The sequence below is a fragment of the Falco naumanni genome, chromosome 3 (assembly GCF_017639655.2).
Source record: "Falco naumanni isolate bFalNau1 chromosome 3, bFalNau1.pat, whole genome shotgun sequence".
Lineage (NCBI taxonomy): Eukaryota > Metazoa > Chordata > Aves > Falconiformes > Falconidae > Falco > Falco naumanni.
In genome coordinates, this window is record NC_054056.1 from 107,516,809 (window position 1) to 107,541,844 (window position 25,036).

A 25,036-nucleotide genomic window follows, 5' to 3' on the forward strand; every position below is an offset into this window, starting at 1 on the left:
TGAGTACAGAAGGGTAAACCAAGGGGCAGAAATGGTCAGAGAGTGGGAGAGGGAATAAAGCTGAAAGGATAAAACTACTGCTTGAACTACAAGACATAATCCTAAGGCGTTGTGTCACCTGCGCATCCTCTCTCTTTCCCTTCAATGTCTCCCCCCCAAACCCCAGCTGAGCTGTGCGAGCTCCTCACTTACTTTGCTGTGTGCACAAATGGCTGATCCTAAAAGCTTCCATGTACCACCCCGCCTGTCCATTCGGAGCATCCGTAGGATCTGAAGGAAGCGGAGGCTTCTGAGAGATGTTGCCAGAACATTGCCCTGGTTCCCTACAGCAACCACTGGCACTGAAGCAATCAGCACAAAGATATCTGCAAGGCAAAAAGAACAAAGCCTGCCAACAAAAGTGGCCCCATCACCTGCTTCTTAATCCCATCTGGTTGTGCTGCAAATTTCCCTAAGCAAATTTTAAAGCTTCCTGAAAATGCCTTCTCTTGCCAATTAAACAGATATCTGCACCTGCCACACAGACAGCATCATGCATAAAACCCACCAGAAAGTCTCAGAATCTATTTACAGATCAAAGCACTGGACTTGAGACACTGTCTTAGCGTGCTAGCTTAGGCACGCACAGAAACAGTCTCCTAATGCTCACAAAAAACCCAGCCTTAAATCCATCTGTCTCACAGAAACACTATAGTGAACAGGTCAGCAGATAAGAAATTCAGTTTTTGATGGTGTGTCTAGTATGTTGTTCTTTTGGCTGAGTCGTCCCATTAAAATCTCAAAGCTAGTACTACTGTTTTTTGTAACTGCTCACAGGGCCAATTTGTTGATCAACTGAAGAAGTTTGAAATGCAAATCGCATTGCTGTTTCTTGTTTTCTTTCTTTTTCTTTCTTTTTCTTGTGTCCTCCCTCCCTCCCCTTTTTGATCCCATACATATGCAAGAAAAAAAGTGGTACCAAAAGGCTTTAAACATTCTCCAAGCAATCAGTCTTTGAATTCTCTTCATATTCTGTTTTCAGCCAAAAAGAGTAGCACTGGATGGATTTCAGATTTATTCACTTTCAATCATTCTCAAAACAAACTTGTGCTAGTGACAACCAAGAGACGATATTAATAAATCCGTGTTCTTTTATTTATCCAGATATCAATGAAGATTCATTTTCAGAAGTGAGATGACACTTTTACCAAGAAGGCACGAGACAGTTTCAATCCCACTTGCTCACATCATGCTCTACTACCTTCACAATGCTATTAGAAGTAGAAGTATTTATACAAAAGTAGCACCCAAAGGAGCACTACTAAATTGAAGACAGCAAAGTTGTGCAAAGAAAATTTCTTCCAGTTTTGTCTACTGTTTAGACCCACAAGATGAACAAAAGAAGGGAGAGGGAGTAGAGTGACATGTATTCATGTAACTGCAGCACCATGGCTCCCAGGAGTGCCAAGTGCTGTACAAATGCAGAATAAAAAGCTAGCACTTGGCCTGAAGAGCATCAAAACAAAGGAGAGAGTCCTGGAAACAGTGAATGAAGGTGGATATGCATGACAGGTGCTCAGGGTGAGCTCCTAAATGTTGGCTTTTGTGGACTTAATGGGGAGTCGTAGGAGGGGAAGCAAACACAAATACTGAGTAGTTTTATGGGTAGTTACAGGCAGTGCCTTTCAAGCCTGAAAGGTAACATGGATGAAATTACAGAGATACTTGTTTGCAAATACAGACCAACACTGCAAAGGTAAAAGACAACATCTGAATATGAAAGAGAGCTGGGGAAGATGGTATAGGGTTGGGATCTGAAGTGCTTTGAAACTGAAGGCGGACAGGGTATATTTTGGGGATGAACTTAAGGAAAATGCAGCGGGATTCAGGAGAAGGAAAAATGTATTTTAAGGGTGGAAAGATTCATTTTTTTCTCACTGTCCAGCTACCCAAGTGTCTCTCAAATGAATCATTATTTCTGGGTACTACAAATAACTAGTCCAAGCAGGTCACAGCTCCTAGCACAAAGGGCTGATCTGATTTCACTGCTCTTTGCACTGCCAATCACTGGTTCTTGGACATCCCCCAGAATGACTTAGAAGGAAAAGGACATAAATGGGGAAACAGTAGTAGACAGCATGTACCTACCCAGCATGCACAATGGCTTCCTGGCAAATTTGAGTCTCCCTCTCCATCCTTTGTAGCGACAGCAACACCCAGCAGCCCAGATTCTTAAGGCAAACTCTGCTCCAAAGATGAAAATGGCAAAAGTTTCCTGTATCAAAGACACAAACTACATTGTTAGACTCAACTTTTGCAGTAATTCTGGATAAAAGGATATAGCTGAAGGAAACAGAAGAGGTGCAAGTTTTGGGGTACCTGTGTGAAAGAGAGAGAGAGAGGAAATACCTGGGGAAGAGAATATAGGTTGATAAAAGAGGCAAGGCAAAGTGGGACATAGTTTTACAGCTTGCTGAGTACTCTGCAGAAAGGTTGTGCCCCTGCTGTTGGGTAAAACGTGAAGTGCTTATCTTGCCTTAATGGAAGGACAACTACTTCACCAGAAAGACCTCCTGGTTCACACAAAATGAGAAGACATATATGAGTGGTGACTGCAAAGTCCCCAGTGCACTGTATATCCACACCCAGGGTAACCCACCAGCAACTCATTCATGCAGCCATATCTACAGAGCCAGGGACAGGATACAGTATATTTGTATAGTCATACATTCAAGGCAACGATAAAGGCATATATGAGACAAATTTAAGGCACATCTTATTCCCTTAAATTTCTGCTGCATGGAAGAATGGGATTTTTGACCTTGCTCAAGAGCTCTTCTAAGCATGGGGAGGGAATGGGGAGGAGAGAGCCTCTCTGAGGTGCTCGGTGGAGATGGGCAAAGGGCAGCATGGGGTATGCAGTTCCTTTTCCTTACTATTCCAGTGAATAGCTGGCAAGGAGGAAAGGGGAATTTTTCCTGATGCTCATACCCACAGCTGCTAGGCGCTTCTGAAAACCACTGAGAGTCACATAAAAGCAAACACAGGAGAGGGAAAAATAACCTCAGGCTTTTTAAAACAAGATAAGTTGGGTCTAAGCAGGGTAACAGAGACCAAAAGCAAGTTTTGCATTCCCTAGGGGATGAGGGAGATTTCATACAGGTGCTTTTTGAAAAGGAACATGCAAGTGAAATTCACCTTTCATTCCTTTTGGCATTTAGATCTTGCTCGGATCTACATGTCGCTGGGGGTACAAGGGGAAATGGAAATTGAGATCCTGGAACTACTCTTGCTCTGCAATTTCCCTGGGGATGCTTTTCTACAAGGTCAGGTTAAGTGAGACATTGTGTGCTCTATTTCATGATATCTATTGGAGCAGAAGTTCTTTGTTAGGGTCATTTTCATAAAATTATGAATACGTCACATTTAAAGTTGGTGAGCATTTTTTCCTATTTTTTTCTTCTGCAAAATGGGAGACCTACAGAAATAAAGTCTTGAGCATGAACTCCAGCATTTATAAAACAAGCATGCTGGAAACACAGAGAAAGGGATATATTTGCTGTAAATACATTTTCTCTCATGGATAATCATCAGAGGCACTGCCTGCAATAATTTCAGTTATGCTGCTATTGGCCCAAGCATGAGTCCAATTCTGATGACCTCCCTTGAAAGAAATGCTGGGATTGGTAGAATACTATAGAATGAATCAAATTTGTTGAAAGATCCTGAAAAAAATTAGTTTTCAAATGTGCTCAGGTCTGGCATGGTCAACAGGAAATGTATTGATACTTTGATGGAAGAACTGTTAGGCAAATGCTGAAAAGCCTTTGAAAAGAATTATTGCAAATTCTCAGGTTAGTATTTTTCCTCTCTCCTCTCTTCCTTTTCACTCAGTTGGTGTTGACAATGGACCAGGAACTCTCCCATATGTAAGTGTAGAGTCACTGGTCCAGGACCAACAGAAGAAATCTTATTGCACGCAGAGCTGGAAGTAAATTTCCATCACTGCTGATAGGACTGATTTCAATTCAAGAATATTACCAAGGTGATGTGGTGGCCACAGTCTACTTACCAGCAAGAGGAGCCAGTCTCCTGAAACAGTTTCATACTCCTTGAAAGTTGTCAGGACAGCTAAGATCAAACAACCCAAGACAATCAGAAACCTGAAATGAAATAAAACAAAAAAGCCCACTGCATTGTTACCCCTTTCTATATTTGTGTCCGAGATACTGCCTATAAATCCCTACATAGAGACCTTCAGAGGACTTCCTATTGGTGAGCAGTGAGGTGGTCTCTCAAGAAGATTAAGGGTTCTCAGCCTGGACAAGGGGGGCTGGCAGTCAAGAAATCATGGCAAGATACTAAGTCAGAATGGTTCTGGGACAGAGAAGCATTAATTAACTTCTTTGCATTCTTAGGAAGAAAAGGGATGATACTGCAGTTTGGGAAGGGGTTGTATGGTATGGCAGAGGACTGTAATGCTCAGGAGGTCTAGTCCAAGCTGATGTGCTGGGTACTTCACAAAATGGCACTGCAGGTACAGTGGAATGAATCGACTTGGCACATCCTAAGACCTGAGAAACAGTAAACGTTTCACTACAATGCATCACCAGGACAAACCATCCCTTGAAAACTGCACTGCGTTTCTTTTTTTCTTCTCTTTTTGCACTCATTTCTATGCAGATGAAAAGATGAAAAGATTTGAAAGAGAAACGATAGAGAGGGTAAAGTTCTGCTCTCCAGTAAACGCAGTGTGTAATAAATCACTGCCCCTGTGCTATTGTCTGTCTGTGAGGCTCCAGAAAACAGAGATTTGACTGAAAATTTAACTCCCACTGCTGGTAAATCCAATCCAGTCTAATCTAAAGTCACACTGATCTGCTTTGTAAAACTATTCACAGGTTCAAGCTATTCAAAATCTTTTACGCATAAAGAGGTAAGAAAAATCAAGGGAGTCTTGTAAGTGATTACTGCGAAGCAGAGTAGGGAAAGCTCATGTTCTGGTACTTCATGTACCCAGATCATGGGCATTTTAATGTGCTCCCAAAGGCTGATCCACAGGACCAGAGGGGCAGGTGGCCATGGAAATATTTCAGAGCTTATTGAATAAATTGGAAGGACGTCTCCATAAAAGCTCTGGCTCCCTTGCTTTCATAGCTAGGGTACATCAAATAAATGATAGGCGTTAGGTACTGAAATCATCCAGGGGAAAAAGCTTGTTAAGAATCAAGCTGTGTTTAGTGTGTACTACCTGTTTTGAATTTCAATCTGATGCCTAAAGTGTGATTTCATTTCTTGCTGAATAAAGCTTCACTTCACTTCACTGGGTGAAATGGGTAGAGTCCACAGCTTGCAGCAAGGAGGCAGTGAGCAAGGACTCATCTCATCTCAGAGACACATGTCCTCTACCCTGTCTTGGGTTTTTGTTTACTTGATGTTTGAGGAAACCTGGGGCTAAAGAGCATGTTCTAAGAATTTTCAGCATTCTTGCAGCTGGAGTAAAAGGAGAGAGGTCAGCTCCAGATAGCTCCTGCTGCCTTTTGGGGAGGAAATTCCTCCAAACAGCATCAACTAGAACCCTCCACGCAAGGAAGAGGCAACAGTGAAACACTTCACAGCAAACCCTGAAGGATTATTTTGCTGTGCCTCTCCCAATATTAGCTGTTCAGACTGAACGTTGTTATGCCAGGAAAATCAGCCATTTTGAACAAGGTTAGAACAGAAATAAACGTGTCTGCTTGTGCTAAATAATCCTGGATTTCTTTGACAAGTTCCACCTTTTCCTACTCACCAGCCATGCTCTAGAGCATGGGTTCTGTGGCTGGTAGGAAACAGCCTTTGGGTCTAGAATGTGCCTTGTGCCGTTCACCTGTAACTACACTCCCACTGCTCAAGACATTCGGCAATGAACTTAGCAATTCTGTGATGTTCCTGCCATGCCTTCAAGCTTTCTTTGTCACACCATACCTTGTTGCCTCCACCTTGCAATTATGAAGCCAGTGGCTCACTGACTTCCCAAGACTCATGATCCTGGTGCCCTGCACCTCTACGAGCAAACTGGTGAGAAGTCGACATGATTCCTTTGATTAGCTATAAACTACCTATCATCTGCCACATTACAGCCATTACAGTGGTACCATCACTAATTCTCCATTTAAAGCCTTGAGCTGCCGCTACTTGATGCTTTCCATTACAGCCATTGCTTTATACCACGTGACAATTCAGTCACCCATCAGCTCGCAAGTATCATTTAAATGATTTAATGAAAGGCGAAACACACTGAAAACAGCCCAAGGAAATTACATCATCAGCTACTTAAACTAAAGGCGTGAATTTACGATATCGTTCAACAGAACAGCGCTGTCAAATAAATGATGCGCAGATTTTTGTCCCAGAGGAAGACAGAAGTTGGTGAAATCGTCTTTTCCCTAAAAATGCCTGCGGTTTTACCACTAGAGGGTACCGGTGCTCCATAGAGCAAGGGGATACTGCTCTCGTTCCCTGTTTTCCTTCCCCATGAAACAAACTCAAAGGAGGGGATGTTTAGGTGATTGCGCCCAGGTGTGTGATATGCAAGAAAAGGAGTCTCATAGCGGTGAAACGGCTTGTCCTTGGTCACTAAAAAAAGCCCAAATGTTGGTATTAACGGACATGGAGGGCTGTTTGTTCACTCGCTCTGTGTGGCACAGTCCATGCTGCAAGCTGTTACCGCTCCAAGCGAGAGCCCACCCATGAAAACAACAGACCACACAGGACAAAAAAAAAATAAAAGTAGGGTGAGAGGGTGAGACTGGAGATCACAAGTCACCACGAATAATTTCGAGGGCAAATCTGAGCAGGGAGTGTGGTCTGAACCCCCAGCTGCAGAAAGTGCATGAATGCAGCTCACAAGAGTGACTTGGAGATGCAACTGCTGAGCAGGAACTGCAGTCCCAAAACACACGCAGCTCGCAGAGCCAGGCTCCTGCTCCTTCCTGCAGTACCCTGGGGAGTGCAGGGATGAAAAGCGTGTGTTGGGACATATAACTGCAATCCATCTTGGAAGGGTCAGCTATCCTCCTACCGCACTGCTTCCAAAGGATAAATATCCACCGCAAGTTAATCAAATCACATCTCAGCAATCTTCCCTTACCATCTGAAATTATAACAGGTTCAGAGCACTTCATGAATTTTAATCTCCGTTGATGCTGTGCAACCCACCGATTTTCCTGCAGCCTCTTCTGTTTTGGAACTTGGTTTTTATGAAGCCTGCAAGTCTTCTTGTGTCCTCTTTCTATGGAAGATGCTACAAAGTTGTCATGTTTTTTTAAACAATTCCCCTTGCTTAGCAAAGATGACAACAAGGTACATCTTCACCTTGCTGCTTATGCTTATATTGTGGGCATATATACCACCTATGCCCATATTGTGGTCTTGCAAACATAAAGACTCTAACTTGCTTGACAGTTGCTGAGTCCATACTGTCCTATGGCAATATGACAATAGCCGAGTCTATATTGTCTGATTTAACCTTTTAGAGGCAGCAATGTGGGTCCAGTGGTTGAGCCTGGCTGTAAAATTGTAACAGGCAAATCACAGGGAAAGAAACTGCTGAAATCACAGTGGATGAACAGAGGGGAGACTAACACCGACCTGGGGAATCAAGAGACAGAAAGAGAGAAAATCTGAAATGTACTTGCAGTTATAATGCTACTATCCATGGGACATAGAGCACCAAGTATTAGAAGAAAGAAAGAGTAAAAGTCAAGGTTTCTTAATGAAAAGTGAGTCCTATTAAGCCTAAGCTTCCTATTGAACAGTGTTTCAGCAGGTGTCAGTCCAAACTTCAAGATTGTAAGCCAGATATTCCAAAAGAGGATCTGAATTTAGTTCTTCCATTTTTAGGATCATTCTTGTCATCATTTTACATCATTTTTCACCACCCATTACATTGTACCTATCTGCAGTATTATGCCTAAAATCCTGATTAATTTGTTGTATGTTTAACTTCCAGACCACCAAATGGCAGTGCTCTTTTGTCACTGTCACAACTAATATACTATTCTAGTAAATATATGTTCTTCTTATTGGAAATCACGTTTAACACTCATATTTTCTAATAGTACTATTTTGGTGTACTAAAGACAGTATTCCAATACATGTTTTTTTCCAGGAAAGAAGACGTAATTTATGACTATGCTAGACCATGAATCTAATGTTCCTTGGATGAACATCATAGACTGTTTAGTTTGATAAATTTTTATTTCTTCTAATATTTCACATGCTTTGAGTTTTTCTTCTGTATCTACTTTCATTTGAAGCCCATATAATGCAGATCTAGCTGAGAACTTTTATATTTTTTCCATATATAGGTACCTATCATGTATCCTTTTCACCTTCTCTTTCTTCAGAATCTTAGGAGCAGATCAGATAGTAATTTGCCTATAATCTATTCCAAAACACAGCAGTCCTTTTGAAGATGTTATGAGGACTAGATACATCATGGGCAGGCCAAACAATATTCACATCTGGCATCAGTTTGCCAAATTTTTGTGCTGTGTCACAAAATGTTAGTATCGATTAGGTTTATATTTAACAGAGAGGAATTTGTGCTTCTAACATACAACTCAACTCATGTTGTTTCAAAGTAGATGGCTCAAGCTGGTCAGGTGCACCTACAGAGACAATTTCTTCCCTGTAACTGTAAGGAAAGACTAGTGATTAGCTCCTATGGAGATGTTTACTGTGTAAATTAGCTGAACGCCACCCCTTACATTCATCCCTGTTTTGGATATAATTAAAACCACCACCTTTTAATGATCTTTACATATTTTTACTACTGAAAGAATAAGCCTATCAGCCATACCAGACCACTTCCTATATGACTAGCTTTCTCTGAAATCCCTTGCTGTAAATTTAGGTATCGCATCTACATGTGGTCAATTTTTACAATTTGTAGAATTTTAAAATTTTACCAAAAAATTCCAAATTATTACAAAATAATAATCAGGGTCTGGGCAGGAAAGCCTCTTCAACAGTTACTACTAAGAAATCCCCTCCAGTGTGACAGTGCATAGACTTCTGCTTGCTCTCACATCTTCAATGCCATTTCTTGCAAGCCATTGGAATTTCCTCTGTCTCCAAATGTTCTTATGAACCTTAGATTTTTCTGCTTTGCTTCACTTGGTCCTTTCTTGTTTTGCCTTAAAACTTGTGCTCTAGTTTCATTCTGTTCTGCCACCTGGTAAATGCTAATGGAATTCTCTAAGATTATATTAGGAAAATCTGACAATGTTTTGCTAAATTTTTGGTTCAGGGTTCCCAAAAGCAATATGGTTCTAAAACCATGATTCCCACACACTTTCCCAAATTTCATATTGGAACAACCTTATTTTCTTCAACTATTGGCTTTTATCCATAAGGATTAAAAATGTATCTTTTTTCACAGTTCTCTCAGTTTCTCTGTATTCCTACCCACCATCTTTTTCTCTGCATCCAAACTTCAGTTTTCACAGAACATCTGCAGTATCTTGCACGGATCGTTTTATGGTTGTTAATGAGAGGCTTGAGTTGGGCTTTTTAACACTACAAAAATGACATTACCCAATATTTGAGAAGAGCCCTTCAGAGAGAAGGGAATGCATGCCTGATTTTCACAAACATAGGAATATTCACCGTTTGATACTTAGATTCTTGCATCTCTGCTTTTCCAAGCAATAGGCCAGCTACTCTTATAGAGATCAGTACTGAGATAAGGGTGACAGGAAAAACTTGACAAATGGGCACTGTGAAGAAGGGTGTGGGGAAGGGCACTGAGAAACTCAGTGGAGGTCTGGGATGAGGAGGAGAAAAGCAGCAAGTGCTGCAGGTAGGGATGTTCAAAGGTTCCTCTTTCTCTGCCCCCACAGTTTCCACTGAGTACACACACAGAGCTCCATGCAGGAGTCCCTGGCCCAATGCCATCATACAGCAAGGACAAGGTAGGAATGCCATGCCCGGTAAGCTGAATTGCAGTCTTGCTCTGCTGCAATGGCAGAGACAGAGCAAAACCTTTCACAAGATGCTGGCAGAAACCCTGGGAAGTAAGGTAAGATCCCCAAAAGATCCCTAGTCTCACTGCCATACCAGCTGACCTGGCAGGCGGTGAAGCAGTAGCCCAGAATGACACCAGTCCATTGGTGACACTGACACTGTCCCTCTCACAGCGGGAAGCTGAGCCAGAAAAGCCTAAATGCTTACTCATGCCAGGTTTTTTATGACCTTGGTTTCTCACTGGCAGGAGTGCCTCTGAATGTGCTTCACTGCTGTTTCCCCAAGTTTGGAAAGCTTTTAAAAAGCAAGATATGGGAGAGGAAAGCTGTGCTTCACAGCAGGGAATTTAAGGTGCAAAAGAACAGCTTTTAAATCAGATGGTTCCTCTCTCCTGTCCTCCAAGCCAAGAGCCAGGTTAAAACCTCCTCCTCTTGTTGGTTTGTCTTCAGGTCTACTCTTAAAAACTTTTTGCTTTATTGCCCTGTGTACCACCATTGCCAGCTTCCTTAGGGAGTCTGGCATGATGCTACAAAATATTTTGAGTCAGCAATGTCAGACAGCACAAACACCATTAACCTGGATATCCTGTTGTAGGGGACATTCCAGAGGAATGGCCTGACACTTTTCCCAGGTTTACTGGCATGAGAGTGCAAAATAGCCAAGAGTGCTACATTCCCCTGCCTGATTTTTCTCAGCTTGGAAAACAAGTCATCCACGAAAATCCCATTTCCTTCTTGTCTCCTAGACAAGTTTTAAAGATGCTCTGAAAGGACTAGCGTACATAGGTTACAAGAAGAGGTCTAGACATCTTATCACACACGCGACTGGGGGACAAAGGAGGCACAATGACAGCAAGGAGTTAGAAGTCTCCTATCCTCCTGCGGCTTGAATAAGGACGGAAAAGCTTCTGATTGTTGCAACTAAATATTCTGAGTTGCTCTGTTAGTGGCTTTAAATTCTATTTTTATATTAAGTGAATGACATTGGACTGAACTATTGTTTGGGGCTTTTATCTGTCATGACTAGTATGCCTGTCCATGGGCTTATCTCTGGCTGGCAGCATGCTGCTAATTGAGTTGAGAGACATAGACTATGAAACACAGTGGGCCATGCAGCACAGCAAAGCAGGAACAGCACAGAGCCAAACTGCATTACCCGGCAGCCCCAGCTGCAATAACTGCAAATCAAATGAGTTTCAGAAATGTTTCTAACAGGACATTCTCCAAAGGACATTAACAAATCTGTGTGAAGCCACTTGAAGGTGAACTTTAAGATTCATACATTGGTTTCTGCTAAATTTTGTGAAATAAAAGTCTAGGACATTTGAAAGTCAGCCTGTAGCTCAGCAGTCAAGTGCCGATCCTTCAGCAAATCCCATAAATAAGTGAATTTAGAGTATATAAAGAGCCTAAGGTAAAAATATTAATCATCTATGTCAATGTTTAAACATCCTGAGTAGGAATTTCCAGGAAGGTACCTTTCTAAACATCACCAACACTGTGTGTCCAGACAGATGAAAGATCAAGGAGTCCACTTCCAAACATGACAAAATCTCAGGGATACGCAGGAATTAGGCTCTCACACAGACATGCACTGATCTCCCCACAAACCCTTCCCATTTCTTTAGAAAGGAGGAGAGGAATTAATTATGTCCTTCAAATGTTTAGGGAGCTCCAAAGAATGCAAATGGGAGAAACTTCTCAACCCACTGTTACGACTTTTGCCTTAACTGAACACACGGCTGTGGTATTTTCTACCTTCCCATTTGAAATCAAGGAGGATCAAAAGACTGCAGGGGAAAGAAAAAAAACAAACAACCAAAAAAACCCAGTCAAACAGCCTACCCGTCCCTTCTTCCCCCTGAATAAATTCCCTTTTTGCACCGACACTCGCAACAATAGGTCCTCCAAAGGTGATCTAGCTGAAAGTGAATTTCTAACGTCAAGAAGACAGCACTGTCCATAAATAACCTCTGTAGTCTCTAATACAGGGTTTGTAGGTAGGGAAGTGATAACACCAACTCAGTGGCCAGACAAATTCTTACAGTGAAGTGAAAAGAGAATCTTTACTCATTATCCAAGACTTAACCCATTTGGGAGTTTTGATGGGGTTTTTGTTTTTTCTGGTTTTGAACCTAAATTGCAAAATAACATACTTTTTTAAACAATGCCAATACTTCTACCCTAATCCAGTACTTTCAGATAGGTGGGATTGCCAAGCAAAAAAACAATTTCCAGTTTAGACTGTATCTTCTTTGCCTGTGCCATCTCAAACTCCATGACACAGTCACCTTTATGTGTGAACATGAGCACTCTCTGCAATGATGTCAGTTTTCACGTGGAATGGAACAGTCGGAAAAAAAGTTGCATGGTGCCATACCAGCAGACTTTTTTGCATCATCAAAGATTTGCAACTGTGCAAGGAAGAGATGCATGGCTGCACATGACCTGCACCACACATCAACGCTGCCAGTACACTCCAGGTCATCTTAATGGTTTAGTGAGTTTTCTATTATGGGCAGTGAAGGGCATCATGGTAATGCAGTTCCTGTGGAGTCAGATACATGGCTCAATTCTCTCAGATTGAGTGCGATCTCTGGATTACAGGAGATAAATATTATCACATTAAAAGCCTCTTCCTGAATTTTATGGCATTAACTTCACAGAGAGCTCTACCATTTTGCACCTGAGGTGGTCACAGTTTTGGCTGTGACACAGGGCGCTTGACTCAGGACTTTTCTAGTAAAAAGCATGAAGTATTACAGCTAGAATGGAAGAGACATCTTTCTCACATAGCGTTTAATCACTGCTTGCACTAGAGAAAATCAGGCAAAGATCTCAGATCCTTGCTTTGAACAATCCAGTTGTTCTTACTGGGTTTTTTAATCCAGGAGGATTTTTTGAACTTTTTCTAATTTTTATATAAGTGAAGAGTGCAGAGTCATCACTGCATCATAGTCTATGTGACAACACTGCACATCAGTTTTCCTTAACAAACTGGTCTGTAGCCTATGGCCCATTCACAAATCCACTGGTGCTGCAAAACAAGCTCATATTAATCAGTGAGGAAAGGTTTTCTTACTGTGTGGAATGCAAAGCAGATGAGCTGCTCTCACTTTATTCACAGGGAAAGAAGAAGAGGAGAAAGGATCTGTGCTAAAAGATGCAGGGGCTAAACTCATGTTACAGCAGCTGTGGGTCAGATGAACAGTGGCGATGTGGAGGAATGCTTTTTTTATTGGCATACACAAATTAACACACACTCAATACTATGTTAAAAGACAGACCAAACGTCCCTGCAAATTAAATGAGATTTTTAGTCCGGTTTGACTTGATGCTGTTCCTATAAACCTTTCCTTACATCAGACTCTTTAATTTTTCCTTTGTGCTCCATACATAAGCAGGCTGCAGTTTGGCATCAACGATCAGTTAGGCAACAAGGATTCAAAGCTCTGGCCCATTACCAGTACCCCATAAAATGGCATCAGCTGGAGGCCAAGGGAAGGCCACTGAGTGCTGAATGCAGAATATTCTTGAATATCTCTTTCTCAAAAAGAATTTGGGTTGTCTTAGAGGCTTAAGATTATCTAAGATAGCATCTCAGTCAGAATCCCTTCCCAAGGGACTTCTTTTATCAGATAATGATGGACATCTTGGTGCAACTTCACTCTCAGGCTGCTTCTCCACAGGGGTGCCAATGTTCCATAGGTTCCGTTACATATCTGCTAGCCCTATATGGATACTGAAGTTCCCCCAAGGTGTCTCATAGTGCGCTAGGTGCATGCAATTCACACCCCAGTTCTTTGCCTTTTTGTAGGAGATGGCTCCATTATACCAATTGGGAGTATTACCAGAGTCCTGGCACGGAACACAGTATCACGTGGATGAAAATGCCTTTTGGATGTCAACCTGAGCAGCATGGTCTCCTAATCATACCTTTCCCAGCTGGCCAAATGCTCACCACCGTGCCTTTTCTCACAGTGCAGAAATGGAAACCACTCCCTGTAACTCAGCTGTACAGCAAGCAAACCACTGACACAGGTGTTATGATTTTTAATACATGCCTTTCAAAGTATATGAGGGCTTCTCTTCTCTCATATTTCTATACAAACATCAGGAAGACTTTTTTAACAGTTCATTGGCAAGAGAGAAGAGGGAGAAAAAGTGGATTTCAGGCATAACGTGTCAGCTGCTACCTTGATGGTTTAACACATGACAAGGTATGTGGTCTGGATAGAAGTGTGAGGGGGATGATCAGTTGCTCAGAGGCAAATCCCTTCATAATAGTGTTTTTTACAACATCTCACCTTTAAACTAATGAGAGTATGTCCACTTTAAAGTGATTCAACAAAGGTGCTTGCAGAGGTTGTGTCATGGGGGATTTCTAGAGGATTGGCACCTCCACAGGAAGGAGCATAGAAGTGTCTGCAACTCTCAGTGGGCTGCAGACCCACGGTGCTAATGCAGCTGCTAAGGCCAACACAGGAACAGCTGAAGCATATAGTACAGATAAGTCCTATGTGCTCCTTTTTCACCTCCAGCTCACATTCATTAGTAAATTATTTGTTGTGTTAGCACGGCAAATGAATCACATCCTCCTTGAAGGTGAACTTTAGATAAGCTCTTTAGAGGTCACTGTATCCTCAGAACTCTGATTTACACAACAATAACAATAGCACATGGTATTTGTACCTATGTAAATTTAATGCTGTTTTAAAGTATTTCTGCTGCTTTGCATTACCATAAGCAATTAATCAGCATTCAAAATTCAGAATGATCATCTGTAAGCATGTGATATTTCATTTGAAGTCTGAAGTTGAAGTCTTTGGAGGAGGTTATCAGCCTTTTCCAGACCTGCCCAATTTTATTCCTGAAGTGTTTCACCAGCATCGGCAACAATGCTTCTCAACACAATATATGATGGCCCTTTTGCTCAACTGACTCGTTAGTATCTCAGATTACATTTATCCCTGTTCAACCTGACAGTTTCAAACAAATACAATTTTATCAAACCTTCAGGAAATAATGCCAATATGGAAGGGAATTTTTTTATTTGTTTTTCTTTGAAGAAAAAGCTTTATTTAGTTGAGTAAGTAACTTGAAACAGCACAGAATTCAGCATACGTAAGTACATTTAGAAAAATAAAACCCAATTTGCAGTAATGACAAGTTCTGCATGCAGAATACAATCTAAGCAAAGTAGTTAAGTCTGTGCTAAGCAGCTCTCTTGGGACTCACACATTTGTATCCTCAAAGAACATGAATCTTTGGTTCTCTCCTGAATGAGGCAGCTGGTTTACTAAAGGAAGGTCCTCTGTAACAAGTAGGATTGGGCACAGTGGGGCACAGCCCTGACATAACTTTCCTATTCTTATTCAACATCCATGGGAACAGCAATTCCTATTCCTAAGTCAAGTTTTGCCAGCTTCTTCTGTTGTGACATCAGTACAAAGAGTGGCTGGAATCTCAGTGTAATAACAATTCTGTAAGAGTGGAGTTACATCCATTTTCAGGTATAGCATGACAAATTTGACAGCCAGCCAGCCAATAAAGCTCATTCAGTGAGCTGAACTGCCCTCTGAGCTCCACAGACTGTACCGACTAGATTAGTGGGATAGTGGATACTTAACTCATATGTACACACACAGATATTTGGATGCCTGAAGTGAATTTAATCGTGAGTGTAATCTCACCTCATGTAGGTGAACAAAAGCAGAAATTCTGGAGCAGAAAGCAACACTGATGCTGTGCTTACAGCTCTCAGCACCTCTGCCAGTCCTGAATACTAGGATTGGAATGATGGGGAAGGTTGCATCAGTCATTCAGAGGTTTCCCTTTTCTTGTAAAATTGCTGCAGACTCAGACTGCTGCAGAGGGATGAATGTCAGGTCTGGGCTTTTTTTATTGACCTCCCAGACAACTGTGATGGTTGACACAGGCATCTAAAGTGTGTGGAAAGTCAGTGTTTTCTTCCTCCACATCCCACCAGGACATCTCCAGGGATGGGCTGACATACTTGCCATGTGACTACAGAAAATATTAGTAAGGGAGCACTAGGCAGTAACTTTCCTGGGTGAAAGATGTACTGAATGAATCAGATGATCTCTTCAGTATCACAGTCTCTGATTATATATGTATATTAGCCTTAGCTATCTACAGCATTGTCTATACATTTGTTTTTAGCATAGCATGGCTTGAAGTTGTTCTCAACATTGTATAATTATTTAGGTCATAACCTCTAACTGTTCCAGTGATGTTACAATGACTTCTGAGTAGTCTTGATCAAGATGCTCACAACCAATTGTACATTAGTTTTTCCATTGCTTACCAGCAGCAACAGTAGTCCTGCAAAGGTTCAGAAGTCTGGTCTATACCATATATTTTTTTAAACAGGAAATCAAGGAGCAGGAGAAGACAGCTCCTCCAACATCCCTCTCTTCTTATTTTTTTTTCCTGAGGGAGTAATTCAAAGTGCCTTTAAATCAATGAGAACATTTTCACTGGCTTCAATGAGCACTGGAGCTCAGCCTCACCCTTTTGCCAATTATGATTTGTGCCTGCATTTTGATTCAATAAAACTTAGGCCAGATGCATGTGAAATACATGCTGGGATTCACCTTAGCTTCCTGCAGACAGTGCAAGTGTCTGCATCTCAGCTTGCCTGGCTCGCTTCAAAGCAGGGGGGAAAACCGAGGACCTTAAAAGCATGAATCACCTGCTCTATTTTAGGTACCTACTTAAGGAGGAGATGAACTATGTATTAGAAGTGCCTACTTCTCCAACTGGAAAAAGAGCCCCAGGTGACTAGGTCAGATCAATCTCACTCACAATGTCAGGTAACAAGCCATGAATCAAACCTAACATTCTCTTACAATGCTGGGAATGATAAAAAAGAAGTAAAAGGGAAGAAAGCTTTCCATTGGGCCCCAGGGCACAAATGTCTAAATACAACCTTAAATAACAGGAAAGAAAAGGATTGTATTTGCTTACTCAGTCTTACCAGTGTAGCCAATGCACTGGTTTTGGCTGGGATAGAGTTAATTTTCTACATAGTAGCTGATATGGGGTAATGTTTTGGATTTGTGCTGGAAACGGTGTTGACAGTACATGGATGTTTTCCCTATTGCCGAGCAGTGCTTACACAGCGCCAAGGGCTTTTCTGCTCCTCACCTCACCCCACCAGTGAGCAGGTTGGGGGTGGGCAAGAAGCTAGGAAGGGACACAGCCAGGACAGCTGACTCCAGCTGACCCAAGGGATATCCCAGACCATATGACATCACCATCAGCAATACAAGCTGGAGGAAGAAGGAAGGGGGCGGGGGGGATGCTCTGAGTTCATCTTCCCAAGTAGCCATTACGCATGACGGAGCCCTGCTGTCCTGGGGATGGCGGAACACCTCTCTGCCCATGGGAAGTGGTGAATGAATTCCTTGCTTTGCTTTGCTTGTGCGCACAGCTTTTGCTTTACCTATTAAACTGCCTTTATCTCAACCCACAAGTTTTTGCACTTTTACCCTTCTGATTTTCTCCCCTGTCCCAACACAGGGGGAGTAAACAAGCGGCTGTGTGGGACTTAGTCGGCAGCTGGGGTTAAGCCATAACAACCACATATAACATGTTTTAAATTCAAATATTTGCCAGACTGAACATTGAAAAAACATGAGATGAAGCCAGAATTAATGATCAGATGTTCTTAGAAATACTTCCCCCCACCTTTTTTACCCTTGAGGGTTCATGCATTCTGCTGTTTTTCCACAGCTAAGACAACTATTAAAGTAATAGTTTCTAAAGAACAAGAGCTTAGTTTATCCTATGAAGGTAATGTTATAGTTATAGGAAAGTTGAAGAAACCAAGTGTTGCAATTCCACCTCACCCACTAAGATTATCAGACTTGGTAATTATTAGTTTTCAAGCTATTTGAATTCTGAGGGTGCTGTGATAAGTCTGATGATAAAGTTAATACTCACAAGAACAAATCTGAAAGGGTTTCATGGCGAATACTTCACATTAAATTACTAGCACTATTGCAGTCATTGTGACATTTTAAAAACAAGCACATGTTTACACTCAGCTTGCTTGTAAGGTTATTAGATGTATCTCAAGGTGCTCACTTTAGGTGTACACTAAACAGCTGTAATGCAGCTATGGATGTTGTTTATCTAACCCAAATGATTCAACATGCCCGTAATAGAAAACATGTAATTAAGTTCTGCATACACCATTACTGGAGTTATAGGGCAGGCTAAGAAATCCTTCATGCTGTTGAGGGAACTGTTGAGGGAACTCGTTCTCCTTCCTCCAGCATGGATCATTGTGTCTTTCCTTCACAAGACAGATACAAAAAGGATACAAAAGCATCTGCAATCTTTCAAACATAAATAATATTTTTTTGCCAGGAATTTTGAATCATTTTTCTAATACAAGACATGCCGCACCATGCACAAATGCAGGAGCCGCTTTTCCTTTGGACCTGGACAGCAGAAGTCAATAATAAAGTGACCATCTTGTACCTTAATTTGCATCTTTCTACCTTGCTCCAGTGCTTAAACTCACATCAGCTTAATTTTTTCTGTCATTTTTTCATATGTGGATATTCTTTATGCTGGAGGATACTGTCTTTTTTTTTTTTTTTTCTAGTTCCCAGAAGCTAGTTGGGGTTTTTTGTTAGGGTTTTTTTATTTATTTTTTTATTTCTAGCACAGCTTTTATTAGTTCCGTAGTTGACAGAGCAGGGAGTAAACTGCACATGTCTGTCGATTCATCCTTTATTACAGCATTAACCTTTCCATTATCGGCTGAAAAGCAGGGTTTACATTGCAGGCATCAGATCCAGCAATGACTTCATAGGCTGATTTAGTAGCAATTCCTATCAGTTAGTTGATGTCCCACTGACCCAAACTTCATGAGATAGATGTTAAAATAAGAAACAAGAAGCAACAGCTAAACCCAGATTGAATCCAGGGGTTACTGGTTCCTCTCCACTTGCTTTTATGGTACAGCAAGCTAGACAGACTGGGCTCATGCTAGGTATTTCTTTGGTTAATGTTCCTAACTGATATCAGTGCATCAGGTCAGACATTCTTTTTGCATGCATGAGTTTCCTTTATTCCCCAATTACAGTACAGATATATTTTCTAGGATTTGCACATATACAATACATACCACATTTGTTTCATAAGTATATAGCCTTAAACCTTGGAGTTACCAGTTCTTATATCTTAATGACTTTTTAGAGTCAGCATGCATCAGTATGGTTTGTATGCTTCAGCCTGTCCTCTCAGGTCCTCCTCTCCCATTAGTGCACTCCACCTACAAGATGGCATTCAGTCTCCCACAAGCCACGCACCAGATTGCTTGCTTGATGTCACTGGCATCACTAGGGGGTTTTTTTGAGGGTTTTTTTTTTTTTTCTCTACAATAGGATTTCAACCCAGGTTAGTAAAAAAAAAAATAATAAAAAAAAATCATCTGTGGTCCCTGAGAATAAGTTTCTGTACACACATCATTGCAACCTTAGTCTGAAGCTGGAGATCCAGATCTGGTCAAATAACAAGCCATGCTATTACTGTTACGTTTTAGTACCTCTAATTTAATTGTAGGAATTTTTTTTTATGTTTTAGTATGGAAGTGTTAGAACTAATGATGGCATCTAGTGCATTAAGGCAAACGTAGCTGAAGTAGAATGGGTTAATTTTCCCTGTTGAGAAGCAATTAATTAATGTGATGAATTAATCTGATGGCATAAAGTCCTATGCTTTCACAGTTAATCTGCTTCCATTAATGTTGTAGCCTGGTTAAAGCTAGCTCAAGTATTTCTACATCCCACCCAAACCTGTTCCATAGTCAGATTTTTTGTTTCTTAAACGCAGTACATATACAAAGGCCACCATTTCAGGAAAGTAATGACAGTTTGAACAGAAGTGTCATAAAATCCAGAAAGTCTTTGATGCGCAGGATGACACACTTTGGGTATCTTACTTCCACAGCCTAAGTTAAGCCAAGCAGCAGATTTGGCATCAGGAAGGGATATGTCTTCACAGCATTCTGACATTGCATATTGGCTTAGACCTGGATATTTTCTGTTCTTTCCACCAGAACATAAGGTACTGCCCGTTTCTTAGGCTTATCTGGGAATTATTTTGCTCTAGCAGTAAATTATTACAGTCTCGCTCTTCTTCATGTACATTACAGTTGAGACGCTTGGTCTTTAGTATAGCCTTTTTTGCCTTTTCTTTTTTTTTTTTTAATGCTTCAGGCTCATCATAGAGGTGACTTTGTCATTGTTTTGGCGAATGCAGTACATAAATTGATAGTCTCTGATATCATCTGAAGAAAACACTTGATCTTCTGTGGCTGCATGTGACTGAAGCTGTTGGTCCTTGTAGCCTTTTCCAGTGAAACAGAGGACCACATTTTCATAGCTGGGAGCCTGACCCCTCCAGCATGGAGATGCAGGAGGGGTTGCAACTCCAGCACATGCAGCAGATAGGCCATTGAAATGAACCCAGAAAGACGCACATCTGTCTCCCTACTCCAACTTCTTACACCTCCTACACTTTCACTGACCCAGCTCTTCTCCCTGGTTCCCAGAAAAGTGGTAAGAAGCTGATGTGAGAACGCAGGGAGTCAAGCGAAAAGTACTAAATAAAGGAAGCAGACATCAGTAGCTTCATTTTCCCCCCATCGGGTTTAAAATATCTTTTGATGAATAGGGAGAACATCTTTTCATCTGAACTAAAAATATTACAGGAAATTAAATAGGGCTGTGAAGATGTTAAATCTAGAAAGTATATTCAATCACTATAACATCTTTTACAGCAGTTTTAATTCTAATTGAAGCTAAAAACCTCAAAGTAAACTCAACTTTGGAGCCCTTACAACATCTCCAGAGTGTATGTTGGTTGCTGTATTTATAGATAGTGTTACATGCATGTTCTTCTCTATATGCAGCTAGTCAGTAGATAATATGCCAGTGGGTAGTACTCCAGAATGCATCTGTTTGGTATAGCAGCATTATGGAGTCAGGAAGGTTTAATTTAGCAGCTTTAACAGTATGAATTTTTCACAGGGCTTAGATGTGAGCAACCAGAAAATCATTTAATACTTTTTAACATGAATACCCAATTACTTGCAGGCAAGTTCATACATGGGAGTGAGCACGTGCATTTGTATCTGACTTTATTTCTGGCAAACATCCTACAGACATTGGTTTGCTACTTCTAGAACAGCTGGAAAATCTAAACTAGCTTGATCATCACCACTATCCAAAAGAGTATTTCCCAAAATGCTTTAGAAATCTGACAAATCAGATTATTCAATGCTTTTCTGAAGTGTTTCTACTGTTTAGCCAAAAAAAAAAAGAAAAAAAAAAAAAGAAAAAAAAAGAGAGAGACAGAAAGAACATCTGTGCTTTGGGGAATGAAGCCTAGAAAGAAACATTTGGGAAACTTAAGACAGAGTATGAAAGGAAAGTCTGAGCTTGATCTTATGCTTACAGAAATTACTGGCAAAACTCTCAGTGACTTCAATAGTGAAAGATCAGAGCTCAAAGCATGAGCCCAAGGGAGGAAGAGAAGAAACAGGTCTGTGATGAAAGACAGTAGGCACAGAGAAATGGTGACAGTCAGACAGCAAAGCCCATAGCCAAACACTTTCATGTAAAAAGCTCCATGTTTGAATGACCTACGCACTTCTGACGTCTGGTAATTTCCCTTTTTGGGGAAGATGGTCCCAAATATGCTGTCACTGTGCACTGAACTCAAGATGTTCAAAACTGCTGATTATTTTTCTTTAATATTTTCCCTTTTTTCCTTTCTTTTTCCAGTCTTCTCTGCTGTCAGCTCAAGAATTTTTACCCAATCAATTCTGAGTACCAGCGTCTTTGCTTAATGAAAGAAGCCTTAAAGAGCAATTTAAAGAGAGATCTTACAACTGTAAAGAAAACCTTTACATTGTAATAGCTTGGAATACAGGTGGCAAATTGAGGTGCCCTTTAGCTAATGCTGTAGTTTGATGTGCCTTCTAACAGACAGATATGTACAGAATAGGAGAAACCTGCTAAAGCAATGAAAGGCTAGGAAACAGGCAGGATTTAGCTGTTTTATTAGGAGAAAGAATTAGTTTTGAATTTTACCGTGCAGTTTTGAAGCCTGGGGCTTTAATCCTGCAAAGACTTTACCGTGCAATCTGTGCTGGATATTACAACACATACATCATTCCCTGTTCACAACACAATTCTTTTCTGATAAAGATTTTTGAAAACTCTGGAAAAAATATAGCATATGATTCACCTCCCGTTGATCAGCTGAACTGCACTAGGCTGCAAAGCTTGTTAGGATGTAATCCTTTGGGGGAGTTAAATTTTAACAGACTGCTGGGGTTATTTTTGGTTCGTCATGTGCAAACTGACTGTAATCTCATTGGTACCCACTGAGAAGGCAGAAAGGATGATGGCTGTGCTACAGCTGGTGGTGAAAGGTTATTCTTAATTTTGATCTGGCAAACGAGTTATCAGCCATCATGAATGACAAGATTCCTTCTCCCACTCAGCTAGTGATGAGCAGACTTTCAAACATACCATCTTAAGAAGGCATAATTACAAAGCCATTTCAAAGTCAAGGTTAAAATCCTCAGATGCTTCATTGCCCCTTGGTAGGAGAATATGAAATTGCATCCCTCTCTTTTCTCCCTGCCACCATTAACTATTTCTTAAAGAAAAAAAAAAAAAAAAAAAAAAGCCTGCAGTTGTTGTTCTAGAAGGCAAAAGACTAGGAAGAATGTTTTACCTTAAACTGGAGGAAGAAAAGCGTTAGCAAAATAAGTGGTTTGCGGATATTTTCGGCTAAATCAAACTCTGGATCAAACTGGCTGGCAACAGAATGGAGGTCTTTACCATGACTTAAGAATGAATGAGGTCACTGGCTGCTGAAAAAAGCTACTCATGACTGGAAAAGGCTTTATTTTAATTTAGAATACAGTGATTTAATAAACAAGAAAAGTGGGGAACATTTCATGTGTTTGTGGGATGGCACACCACCACAAACTAACGTGTTAATGTTTTCTATCAGTATCAGCATTGATCTGAAACTGTGGCTGTTTTCAAAGCTAAACCAGTCTGAGAGAAGAATAAATAAAAAATTATTTTCTAAATAAATCCTTCTATACACCCCCAAGGAAATGTTAAAAAGAAACACGGAAGAGGATTGTTCAACCTAATGATATAATGTGAGCAGGTCGCTGAAGAACTGCTGCAGCATGAAAAGGGCATTAATGTTAACTCTTTAGCATGGACATCAATGTCTGATGATTATCACTCATTAAAAACCCTTTGTTGCATACCACCCAGTTGCTAAGGGGACCTTACACCCATTTAAAGCCAGAAAGTTGCAGGCATCTTTATGCATCCTCAGTGTTATGGTGTCTTTGTAATCGTATTAACTTTAATGCAAACATTTATGGTGAGAGTTATCACCTGAGTAAGAACCCTACCATCTTGCACATAAAGATGGAAGAAAGGAAGAACGTTACAGAAGAGTGATGTATGGCCAGCAGACCTGTCTACATTCAGAATGAGCCACTTGTTTCTATATAGACTGGTGCCAAAATGAAACAAGTGCGTTTATTCGACATGTCTATGTTCAAACCATTTTACACCCTGCTGCTGCTGAAGACCTACCAAACCTCTATATGGTGCATTTCCTGATGCTTTCCACAGCCTGACAAGTATGAGACAGAAGGTGAGCTAACCTGGCCAATGTTATAAAGTTTAGTTGCTAATGACAAGAGAAAAACCTAAAGGAGGAACTGAAATTGTAGGCAAGTGTCATTCCACACAGATATATGCCAGAAGCTTTACAGTTACAATTTCCTGTCTTATGAGACATTGTCCACACAATTCAAGACAAGATAATTCAAAGACTCTGCTTCACTCTAATCACATTTCTTAAAATGATGGGGGTTTACTTTCTGGTATCGCGCTAATGTCTGTCTGTAAGCATTGTTAAGGCACTAGGTCTCAGTAATTTATTTTTGCAGACAGGGAGCTGAGGTTTAACTTCATGTACAGCCTCTCAGTGCAGTCTTGCAGTGCTCTTGTGATTCCCCTAATTTAGAAACACTCCATGGAGGCAGGACCCAATACAGCAGTGGGGAGCGGTGTTTGTGCTTCCTTTAAGGTGAACGTTTCAATCAGGAGGTTTCTATTGGAACTGTGCTAATAATAACCCAAGGAACTAATTCTGGTATCTTCATAATCCTCATGGATGATGCTGGACCATACTTAATTCTGCTTTCCTTGAGTTACACAAGTAACCCTGGCATGCAGCACAAATCCAGAGTTCAGCTGAAAGATAGACTTCAAGAAGCACAAATTTACACAGGCTACAGGGCCAGTATCTCCTGGAAATTGCAAGGAGTCACTGTGCTAACAAAACTTTAATTAAGAGAGGTGTAATAGCTTGTCGAGTCAGTCCTGAAGTGTGAGGCTGGTACTCAAAAAAGCATGTTCAGTGTTATTAACACACAGTGTCTTGGTAATTTCCTTTGCAGGAAATATTATTTAATCTGGAGTCAGGTTACAGTCTTTGAATACGAATTAACTTGCACTAATCCTATCAATACCAAACACACAGAGGTGCTTTTGCAGAGTAACTGGTCTCTTTATACACCCTAAATTGAAACCGTCTATTGCTTTCCAGTGTATCACCTCAGTGTCTGATTTCAGCCAAAACCTGACAGCTAAAGCAGGAACTGAGGAGGAAATAAATGTTATCTGGTGACAAACAACTATAGTGGATTTTCTAGCAGCGCTGATAATAACTCATTAATCACAAATGAAACCAACCCTGCAATAAAACAGCCACTGGCTCACAGCGTAACGAGGTTATGTACCTGTGGCAAGAGCAACGACCCCACTCCCTCCCTGCTCCCTTCCCACATGCTATGTGGCACAAGTGGTGTCTGTCAGCACAGCCTGTTTTGATGACCACAGCTGCTGTCAACAGACCTGTCCCACTTCCAGGAGCACTTACCCTTCTGAGGAATGGGG

At 41.0% G+C, this 25,036-nt stretch overlaps 1 protein-coding gene across 1 annotated transcript in view; it reads right to left on the reverse strand.

Moving 5' to 3' along the window:
- KCNQ3 (potassium voltage-gated channel subfamily Q member 3) overlaps positions 1-25,036 on the reverse strand; it is a 204,186-nt gene that overhangs the window by 33,652 nt on the left and 145,498 nt on the right. The window contains exons 2-4 of the mRNA XM_040588673.1: positions 4,052-4,142; positions 2,128-2,254; positions 193-365 (exon numbers count right to left, since the gene is read on the reverse strand). Coding sequence (XP_040444607.1) covers positions 193-365; positions 2,128-2,254; positions 4,052-4,142 — 391 coding nt within the window. The remainder of the gene's footprint in view (positions 1-192; positions 366-2,127; positions 2,255-4,051; positions 4,143-25,036) is intronic.